We start from the raw sequence: 10,803 nt of genomic DNA, 5'->3' as shown, positions 1-10,803 counted from the left end.
GGAATGAGGGTCAGGGAGGAGAGGTCCATCTAGGGTCCCCAAGAGTGGGGGGTTCTGGGGCTTTTGAGAAAGTCCTGATGGGGGAAGTGATGGGCGCTGGGGTGGGACCCCAAAGTGGGGCCCCTGGAGGTACAGACTCTGGAGCATTCAGGGCTAAAACTCAGATAGTGGTTGCACAGGGGCCTCTGGCCTGGTGGACTGCAGGGTGTGGAACCAGCCTCGTGGGTTCCCTGGTCAGTGGGATAAATGCCAACCATCACAGACCAAGAGGAAGCCCTCGGTGTGTGTGGGTGGGTGGAAGGGGGCCTTCACCAGTGGGGCTGGCCTGGAGGCCAGGTGGCTCAGAACCTGTGACACAGGGGTGTCCCCTAGGCTGGTCCAGGGGACGTGGTGGGCATGGGCAGGCAGGGCTCAAGGGAAAGGGACAGACAGCCTGGCTCCAGCGTACACAGAAAGGGAAGCGGGGAGTCCCCAGGGGCTGACATCACACATCCTACCACAGTCTGACAGGCAGATTTGAAAAAGGAATGGGTGTCTCTCTTTGGTTGGGTTGTCTGCTCAAGGGAACTCAGACACTGTGGGTTTGGGTTTCAGCGAAGCTCTGGACCCACTCAGGGAATCTCGGGGATGAGAAAAGGGGGAGAGGCCTCCCCGTGTGAGGGACCGTGCCCCATGCCAGCAGAGCAGCCATCAGGCCCAGCCGCAGCTCCTGGGGGTGTTGCTACAGGAACCGCTTGCCAGTCTCCTGTACCCTTACCATCACAGAGGGCAGGGGCACCGGTGTGGCTGCAACACGGTATTTATTCAAAATGTGCAAAGCTGAACACGCAGGTGCAAACCTAACTCAGGAAGATCTGCCAGTGGCCCCAGGGTGGCCATGCTGGGATGGCCCAATGCCAGCTCCTGGCTGAGAAGCCCCCAGGGCCCCTCAGACCAGTCCTTGGGTCTGAAGAGCCTGGGACGTGGGTGCTCACTGGAGAGTCCTCCTCACCTAAAAGCCAGAATATCTTGCTAAAGAAGAAAGCAAAAATCATAGTGCGTCTAAGGGGCTGGGAGTGGGTAACAAACTATCTTGCCCTCTGTGGCTCCCTCTCTTTTAAGGGTTGGGTGGGGCTATGATAAAGGCAGGTGCAGGGGGCTGGACTCAAAGCCCACTGTCCTGCCAGAAAGAGCTTCCATGCCTTGGAGGGATGGTGATGGATCTGAGGATTAACCACGGCCAGAATCAGTGGGAACTCAGTGTCACAGCCGAGAGGTCTCTGTCCCCAGGGCTAGAGGTCAGGCTGCTGGGCGGGACCCAGGCGGGGTCACCAGCCTGAGATGGACTTGAGGGGGGTCCCTGTGGCCCAGCCTGGTTTGGCCTTGGAAGCTTTCTGGACTTAGGGAGCCTGATGAGGCTGAGACCCTCTCTTAAGGGAGACCGAAGAGACTTTGGGGAACCTCTGGCACTGTTGGGTGGAGGGCAAGAGTCATCTACACGGGGCATTCTCCAGGGAAGCCTAAGTCATTAGAAGCAGCTGAACAAGCAGGGGAACGCAGCCATCACTGTCGAGCCGGGGAAGCCAGGGACATCACTGCCACAGGTCGCCGGCGGCCACCCCCTTGTCATTCTCGTGGAACTTGTGCAGGTGGTCGGCGAACCTGGGGGCCACAGAAACATTTGCTGAAGCTGAGTGCGAAAAAGAAAGAAATATGGGGGGTGGTGGGGGACATGGAGGTCTCCTGGGGGTGTGCCCCTGTGGGTGGACCAGATGGGGGCAGTGATGGAAGGCTGGGCGGGAGGCAGGGGACATAAGAACGGGTGGTGCAGGGGGCCGAGCGGGGGGCCGAGCGGGGCCCGGGTGGGTGCTCACTTTTTGGCGCAGAAGGTGGCGCAGTCCCGCTCCATGCTCTCGCTCCACGCCAGCTTGTAGAGCACCTGCCCCGGGGGAGAGATACGGTCAGCTGCCTCGTGGCCACTCCGGCCATCCACCTGCAGCCCCTGGGTTTGGCTTCCTGACACGTGATGTTTCTTGTGGCTGCAGTCCCAGGTTGAGGGGCGGGGGACCTTAGAGATGCCACCTCTCATGCCTACCAGCTCCACAGCTGGTCAGACAGGCCTGGGCATGGAGCTACCATCCCTAACATCGCTGAGCGTAGTGCTGGCAGCACCAGGACTGGCTGGGCCCTGGGGTCAGCGCTGGAGCCCGGGTTGGCCATATAGGGGCCGTTTTGACTGTGGCCTCGCTGGGGGTGAGGGGTCCCTGAGGCTGAAGGCTTCTACAGGTGCGCCCCCACCCCTGCTTCTCCCTCCTTTGGGCGGACATGCGGGCATCACCAGGCCCCCATACGTGCTGTGCCCGGGAGCTAGAATGCCCCTCTACCCCCCAGGAGGTTCAGCTCAAGGTGTCTCCTCTCTGTGCGGCCCACCTGGCTGTCCCTTAGCAGTGACTCTACCCTGAAACCTCTTTTCCCATTCCCCAACCCCCCGCTCCCAGGGCTGGGCCCTGCATGCAGTTTGACAGGCTGCTGCCCCAGCCAGAAGGCCTGCTGGGTGGGCTTGTCGTCCCCAGAGGCCCCCGATGGGGACAGGAGTGGCCGAGCGCAGACTTTGCCTGCGGGTGGTAGGCGCGGGGACCTCGGTGAACGGCTGTGCCTAGATCCTCACTCACCAGGAAGACCAGGAGGTGCAGGAACAGTGTGTAGAAGAAGCCGATGGTACGGGCCATCTTGTTGGAGAGAACCAGCCGCCCCTGGGGAGCAAACAAGGCGTGAGTGGGGTGGGGCGGGCCTCATCCACGCTTGCCGGGCTCACCCGCCCACGGCAGCAAGGGGCGCGAAGGGCAGGCAAGTTAGGCTGCTCCAGTGTTCAGGCTGGGAACTCGGGGCCGCAGGAATGCTAAGGAATGGCGCCCCCGTGTGGCCGCGTCCAGAATCTACCGTGAATAATAGGGCTGTCACCGAGACGGACAGATTCCCCACTTCCAGGGTGTCACAGCCGCTCTTGACCGGGCCTGGGAGGGGCAGCGGGGTCCCTGGGGCTTTCCAGACCGGGCTGGAGGGCAGGTGACCAGGTGCGCAGAGTCGGAGGCCCAGGCCCAATACAGGGGCGGATGGTGGGGTCTGGGATGGGGGGGTGGCTCACCATGCTGAGTGTGGCCTTGTCCCAGGGGCTCAGGCTCAAGTATTTCCGCTGCCGCTCCTGAAGGGCGAGGAGGGATGAGGAGAGACCCGAAAGGCCCCTAGAGCCCCAGCTCACTGCAGAGAGGGACCTGCTGTCCCTGCAGGGCCCCGGGGTACGGAGGCTGCCAGGGGCGCCCTGGTGCCCAGTCCCACTCAGTGATGGGAGCTGCTGTCCCCCTCTGCAGTGGCCGATTCTGAACATGGAGGGTCTTCAGGGCGAGCGAGGGAGAGTTACAAACCCCCTCCCCACCACCGTAAGTCACCTGACACAGGGAAGCTCTTTGCTCGTGTGCCTGCCCCCCAGAGTGCCTGCACCTGGGGTTACCCGGGTCACGGTCGTACACCCTCATGGGGCTGTCAGCATCAGCTGGTGTTCCTGGCACTCCAGGCCCATCCTGGTGGACCCCAGCCACCCCAGAACCAAAGTGAGTGTTGGGGCTGCCCTGGTGGTCTGGGGTGTCAAGGTGCAGTGTTGGGGAGGGGTGCAGGGTGAGACAAGGGCTGGTGGAGGGGGGCCAGAGGGAGCCCGAGGCCAGGTGAGTTGGGTGGGTGCCCCGGGCTGCCCTGCGGCCGGGCCCACGCACCCGCTTGCTGAAGGAGGAGAAGGGGTCCAGGCGCTCCTCGTACTGGGTTGAGTAGCGCAGCTCCGTGTCGTCACTGCCGCCGCCCTGCAGCAAAGGGAGGAGGAGAGACCTGGTCAGCGGACCCAATAGGAAGGCCAGAGCCAATGGACTGCAGCCCGACATCACAGGGAGCCTCAGTTTCCTTTCTGCACGGTGGAGGCGGGGACAGGGCCCCGGGTGACGGTGTGACATGGATGGTGCCTTGTGTCCAGGGGTACTGCCCGGGATCAGGGGTCTCCCCCTGGAGTCAGGGCCACAGTGCCTCAGGACAGGTGGGGGGAACTAAGACCCCAAGGGCGGCTGGAATGTACAAGGTGGACAGGGCGGGCTCGGTGCAGGGAGGTGGGTCTGGAGGGGCTTCTCTGGGAGACTGCAGGGTGGCTGTGGGGAACAGGCCAGCCCCTGGGAGATGAAGGCCGCCCCCCTGCCCTGCAGCAGGCCATGCAGTGAACTAGAACTAGTTTGCATGGAGCCTGGACGCCCTCTGGTGGCCGGAGAACAGCTTCAACTGGTGGTGTGGGGGCTGGTGGCTAAGTCTCGGGCTTGTCCTAGGGAGGCCCCCAGCCAGTGTGCCACCACTGCATCCTTCTGCCGACTCCGTCTCCCCGGGGTCTCAGAAGGCTTTTCCTGCACGAGGCGGTCTCCTGTGAGCCCTGGGGGCTGAGAGAAGCCAGAGAGGGCCCTCCCAGCTCAGAAGAGAGTGGGTAGTTTTCTATTCCAATCTGATTGATAGGTTTTTGGAATGTTGGACCCAATTCTGGTATTAAAAATATATATATATATAAGTTTTTATGTTTTGTGTTTTAAACACACGAATCCCCCATGGTTGTCCTGTATGTTCATCATCCCTAGGGTTAAATTTCCAGATCCTGGGGTCAGCTAGTGGGTCCCCCCCATTTCACAGAGGAGTCACGTGGGCCTGAGTCCTGTGAGCCCTGCCTCTTTGCGAACCTCATTACCTCCTGGCTGGGGTGTCTGGTGAACAAAACTCCATAAGGGCTGCACAGTTTAGGGAGGACAGTTGGTAAGCCTGGGGCGGGGGTGTGTGTGTGCGGGATGGTCTCTGGGGAGCCCAGGCCTATTGCTGTCTAGCAGGTCACTGTCCCCAGCTGGCCTGCTGGGACCAATTCTCTCCCTAGACTGGCTCAGCTTGGAAGCAGGGGTGGGGAGATCGGGGGGCTAGGTGTGCGCTTACCCGGCCAGGGTAGCTCTGCAGGAACTTGATCTTCTCAAAGAGCTTGATGTTGTCTGCGCGCAGGCTGTCCAGCTCGGTCTGAAGGGCTTGGATGGTGTGCTGGGCCAGGCGGTTCTCCTGGGGGCAGCCAGGTGGGTGAGTGGGTAGGCAGGGCCCGCAGTGGAAGGAGTTGGGGGAGAGGCCTCCATGCTGGCACGGGTCCCGCTCTGTCTACTCTGAGCCCCTGCTTGGCCTGAGGTCATGTCCTAGACCTGCCAGCCTCTGCTCGAAGCCTGGGGAGACCCCGCAGCAGGCAGAAGCCACAGTCCTTGGGTCACTTTCTTTTATTCTTTTTTTCCTGGGTCATTTTCTTCATGTTGTTTGTTTAAGTTATCAGCTTAAAATTATTGTTGAGATATGTTTCATATAACATAAACATCATTTTAATGTATAATTTAGTGTTTTTTACTACATTCACAATGTTATGCAACCATCTTTAATTTGCATATTTAATTTAACATGCAAATTAAATATTTAATTTAATTTCAGAATTAAAATTAATTTCAGAATATCTCTATCACCCTAATAAGAAACCCCACACCTGTCATCACTCACTCCCCATGCTCTCCTCCCACAGAGCCCAGCAACCACTAATCTACTTCCTGTCTCAATGGGTTTGCCTCTTTTGGACATTTTATATAAATGAAACCATACAATATGTGATTTTAATGTTTGCTAACCTAGGGGCAAAGTGAAATGTGAACTCATCTTCCAACTTATTAAAATGCTTAAATAGGTGTTTTCTTCACATTGTGAAAAATTCAAAAGGGCAAAAATGTCCATGGTAGTGTGGCAGTTCCTCAGAAATGTAAAAGTATAATCTCCGTATGGTCCAGCAATTCCATTTCTGGGTATAGACCCCAAAGAACTGAACGCAGGGACTGTGAGATAATTTGCTCACCCATGTTCATGGCAGCATATTCATGAGAACTACAAGGTGGAAGCAACCCAAGTGTCCATGGACAGATGAAAGGACAAACAAAATGTGGTCCATCCACACAACGGAATATTATGCAGCCTTAAAAAAGAAGGAAATTCTGACACATGCTACGGCGTGGAGGGCATTATGCTGAGTGACATAAGCTAGAAACAAAAAGACAAATAGTCTATGATTCCACCTACATAAGACACCTAGGGTGGCCAAATTCACAGACAGGACAGAACGGTAGGAGGAGGCAAGAGGGAAAGAGGAGTGAGTGTTTAAACGCTACAGAGTTTCAGTCTGGGAAGATGAAAAAGCTCTGGAAATGGGTGGTGGTGAGAGTTGCTTAACGACATGAACGCACTTAATGCCACTGTGCTGCACTTAAAAGTGGTCAAGATGATAAACTTTAAATGATGTATCTGTGTTCAGTTGTGTCCCACTCTTTGAGACCCCGTGAACTGTAGCCCGCCAGGCTCCTCTGTCCACGGAATTTCCCAGGCAAGAATATCGGAGTGGGTTGCCATTTCCTCCTCCAGATGTGTATTTTACCACAACTTAAAACACATACATGGTGTAAAAAAAAAAAAAAGTCTAGATTTTTAAAGTCGAAGGCACAATTTTATAAATACTTCCACCCCACTTGATCTAGTTTGAAGGCCTTTTTAAAGGGCTGTCTAGCCTTCCACGGAGACTGTCCCCAGCCCTGTCCACTTTCACAAAGGTAGCTGTGAGGGGAGCTGTCCTGATGATCCTCCATTTGAAGCCTGTTGCTCTGCAGCCCAGATCACAGGGGTTCTCACTGGCTCTGGTTCACCTTTGTCACTGGACCAGCATGGGGCCCGGCTGGCATGGGTGCTCAGTGAATGTCGGCCTCCCTGAGACCTCAACCTGGAAGCCCTGTGGGGGAGCTGCGGGTGCAGAGGGAAGGGGCTAGCTTTTCCACCACCTGCTCAAGCGGTGACTCTTTGAGAAGATGGAAACCTTCTTGGCTCCTCTTTCTACTGGGAGAGAGACTGGAGGACCTGGATGGAGGCAGTGGTCTGCAGAGACCCCAGGGGGACGCTGCACGGGAGAGATCCGCGTGCAGCTGGATAGGTCTCCCCTTTTCCCCCAGATATTTAGTTAATTAATTTATCTGCTGTGTCAGATCTTAGTTGCAGTGTGCGGGTTCTGTAGTTACCCTGCAGCACGTGGGATCTTAGTACCCAGACCAGGGATTGAACCTATGTCCCCTGGATTGGAAGACAGATTCTTAACCACTGGACCACCAGAGAAGTCCCTGGGCTGGTCACCTTTGCAGACTAGACTGCCCTTTCCTTACGGGGTCTCTCCAGGAGGGCCACCAGTTGGGTGCTTAGCAGCCAGCAGGCTCTCTTGGACCCCACAGAGCGCCTGGCCTTCTCCAGACTGACTGTTCCTCTTCATAGGGTTCAAGACGCTCCTCCCTGGGACCTGACCCTGCTTCCCACCCCTCCACCTGATGGAGATGTTTCTTCCTGGACCACGGTGACCACCACCAAATCGTCTTCCTGGGCCAAGCCTCTATTTTAAACTGGCTGCCTGAGTGGGCTTCTTACCCTCCATCCTGGCAGTGTTGGTTTCCAGCTTAAATCCTTCCATCACACCCCAGCCTGGCAGTAGGGACCTTGCCTGGCGACTCTTTGTTTTGTCCCTGGACTCCCTTCCAGCTCCTTGACCCCATGTTTCTGTTCACTCATTTACCTGGAGGGTCTGATTCTCCTTTCAAAACCCAGCGTGACATCACCTCCTCTAGGCAGCCCTCCCTGACCGCACAGAACAAATGCAATCCCACTGAGGTCTGTGGTCTGTGGCACATCTTTCTCCCCTGCACCTGTGTGTCCTCCACCCTGTCCTCAGGTCCGTGGAGTGTTGGGGAGGGAGGAACGTGACTCACCGCCTCCAGCTCCTGGTTCCTGGCCCGGAAGCGCTCCCTCTGGCTGGAGATGATGGAGAGCAGCGAGTCCACCTGGCCCTCGGGGAGGGAGCTGGCAGGTGCCGAGGGTCCTAGGACGGAGGGGACAGTGGCTTGGGGGTAGCAGGAGGCACAGCCCAGCGGGGGGCCCTCAGGTCACCAGCTCCGAGGGCGCTCTGGCCGAGTGCCATGGGGTGGAAGCAAAGGGACACTGAGGGGAACGGGTGGCCCTGCCACTGTGACTGTCCTGGCCTCAACACCTGGGGGGGGCACCTCTGCTCCAGCCCTTGGCTGCCTCTCAGGGCTGGGCCCCACCCCCACCAGGGAGCTGATCAACACCCACCAGCCTGCGACAGGCCCCTGGTAGGGCTGAGGGGGTCAGGGTTCCCATGGTGGGGATGTCAGACTAAGGCCTAGAGGGGCAAGTGGGGGGCTCACCCTTCTTGTGAGTTTCTGCCGCCTTGCTGGCCCAGGGGCCTGGCCTCCTCTAATGGAGGCGTGTGCTCTTTAGGGCCCAGGTGACATCACCTCTGCTCCTGTCCCCCATCCTGCCAGCCCATCACGGCCTGGCCCCCTCCTCACCATAGAACAGGGCGGTGGCCTCTTTGATGGGCTCGGGAATCTTCTCCAGGCTGAGCTCAGCTGCACCCTGCAGGTGGGAGGGAGAGGTCAGCGAGGTGCCTCCCCACTTGGCAGTGGACACGGCTGTCCAGGGCGCTGAGCACACAGAGGGCGAGGAGTGGGTGGGTGGTCTGGCGGCAGGGGCTGGACACGGCGGTGACCACAGGAAGGCCCGGAGAGGGTGCCTTATGTGGGCCACCGAAGCGAAGGTGGTTCACCCCGAGGCTGGAGTTCAGCGTGGGGCTCCCACCCGGCCACTTGGCCCTGATGGGCATAGGAGGCTGGGTGACCCTGGCCCTACCAGCCAGCCTGCCATGTCATCCCAGCCCAGCCCCATTTCTCTCCCTGGGGTCCGTTTCTTTGTCTGTAAAATGAGGTGGGCGGGGTGATGATTACCCCTGAGGATCCTGGGGCTCCAGCCTTCCCTAATCTTGGGGCCCAGGGTCCTCTAGCTGTGGGATGGGTGGATAGTCCTAGCCTTGCTTCTGCCCAGAGCTCCCAGGGCTGAGGGCCAAGCCAGCGTCCGGAGGCAGGGGGCTTTGTGCCCTTAGCCTGCGGCCTGCTGCCCCGAATAGGGCTTTTGTGGTGAAGTGACCAGACAGACCTCAGAGGTTGTAGGTGACAGTTGCTGTGGGGCCCAGTGTGGGCCCAGAGAAACACCGGCTGCCCAAGGACGGGCCAGCTTGCTTGGAACGTCGGCCTTTTGTGAGGCTGCAGGCAGCCTGGGCAGGTGAGGAGGGGCTGGGAGCGGGCTCACCTCGGCGTCCGGCCGCTGGATGGACTGGATGGTGCTGAGGTCCTGCTCCAAGCGGGCGATCAGCTCCCGCTGCTCGGCTGCCGTGGCCGTGAGCTCGGTGGCGTGGACCTGCAGCTCCGCGCAGCGCCCTGGGCCAGAGAAAGACGTGGCCATCAGAGGGGCCTGAGGTGCGCGCCCTGCTCTGCGCCTCCCGACACACAGCCTGCGCCCCTGCCCGGGACCAGCAGTAGCGCAGTGGGCGGGGGCGGGGCACTCCTGCCATGGGAACTCACTCTGCCCAAGAATTCTCTGGGTTTGGGCAGGAAGGAGCCCAGGTCAGAGATTTAGGAGAAATGCCCCCCACCCCCACCACCAGCCCCTGACGCCGCAGTGACCAGCCCCTTTCCCTCTGCAGGCCTTATGGCCCCCATCAAGCAGGGCAAGGAGGCTGAACCCAGAGTCCCGAGCCTCCTCCAGGGCTGATGCTCTGGGATAATGATCAGAGGGAGGCCCAGGCGGGTAGGAGCTGTGGGGAAGGTGAGGGAGGTACAGTGGGTGGTGTGGGGGGGCAGGTAGACCCCCCTCAGACCCGACGGGAAGGGGTAGTGGGGGGTGCTGCCTCTGGAATGGACCTCAGCCTTGCGCAGCCCCTCCCCCAATAGGCTTCAACATGCTGTCAGGGATGGGGTGACGCCCCCGGACCTCCCTGGTCCCCAGTCCCCGGGGCCCTCTCCCCTGTCCCAGCACCAGCTGTCGTCTTTACAATAAAGCGAATCCTGAAGAGTTCTGTGTGGAGACTTCCCTGCACTCTGGGAGGGTGGGAGACCTTGATGAGTCTCCCCGTGGGTGCCTTCAGCTGCTGTCAGCAGGGAGGACAGCAGTGGCTCAGGAGAGGGCAGGCCCGGGTTGGAGGAAATCAGTCCTGAATCCTCATCGGAAGGACTGATGCTGAAGCTCCACTACTTGGGCCCCCTGATGTGGACAGCTGACTCACCGGAAAAGACCCTGATGTTGGGCAAGACTGAAGGCAGGAGGAGAAGGGGGTGAGAGAGGATGAGAGGGTTGGATGGCATCACTGACTTGATGGACGTGAGTTTGAGCAAGCTCCGGGAGAAAGTGAAGGACAGGGAAGCCTGGCGTGCTGCGGTCCCCGGGGTCTCAGTCGGACACGACTGAGCGACTGAACAACAGCAGCTCTACTTCTGGTTGGCTCTGTGACTCTGGGCAGCGACCTGCCCTGTGTGGGCCTCATCCTTGCCACAGAGATGGTAGCCCAGGCTGGAGGCCTTTGAGGGTAGATGGTGTGGCCACCAGTGGGCAGTGTGGCTCCAGAAATGTCCCAAGGCCTCGGGCTGTGGGCAGGGCCCTGAAAAGGGCTGTGGGCCCTGGTGGGCAGAGACACCCCTCACCGTGCGGCCTGCTCGCGGCCAGCCTCACCCGCACCGGCTCCATCTCCCAGGTGCCGGCTGCACACCAAGCCCTTTACACATCCGGCCATGGTCTGATCGGTCAGATACAATGATCTTACAGACGGAACTACCAAGGCTTCCTGGCCTGGGACCAGACCCC

The 10,803-nt window shown here is 59.1% G+C and overlaps 1 protein-coding gene across 2 annotated transcripts in view; it reads right to left on the bottom strand.

Annotated features, from left to right (window-relative positions):
- Nucleotides 1–783: 783 nt before the first annotated feature.
- CUX1 (cut like homeobox 1) overlaps nt 784–10,803 on the bottom strand; it is a 366,772-nt gene continuing 356,752 nt past the window's right edge. For both annotated transcript variants that reach the window (XM_088833172.1, XM_088833171.1), the window contains exons 15-23: nt 9,256–9,383; nt 8,460–8,526; nt 7,860–7,969; nt 4,981–5,097; nt 3,747–3,830; nt 3,125–3,181; nt 2,652–2,732; nt 1,854–1,918; nt 784–1,641 (exon numbers count right to left, since the gene is read on the bottom strand). In XM_088833172.1, coding sequence (XP_088689298.1) covers nt 1,572–1,641; nt 1,854–1,918; nt 2,652–2,732; nt 3,125–3,181; nt 3,747–3,830; nt 4,981–5,097; nt 7,860–7,969; nt 8,460–8,526; nt 9,256–9,383 — 779 coding nt within the window. In that variant the 3' untranslated portion in view covers nt 784–1,571. The remainder of the gene's footprint in view (nt 1,642–1,853; nt 1,919–2,651; nt 2,733–3,124; nt 3,182–3,746; nt 3,831–4,980; nt 5,098–7,859; nt 7,970–8,459; nt 8,527–9,255; nt 9,384–10,803) is intronic.

Source organism: Moschus berezovskii, chromosome 27, assembly GCF_049115385.1.
Source record: "Moschus berezovskii isolate FMDL1 chromosome 27, NW_MosBer_1.0, whole genome shotgun sequence".
Lineage (NCBI taxonomy): Eukaryota > Metazoa > Chordata > Mammalia > Artiodactyla > Moschidae > Moschus > Moschus berezovskii.
The sequence above is the reverse complement of the archived record's forward strand: the minus strand, read 5'-3'. Positions and strand labels throughout refer to the sequence as shown.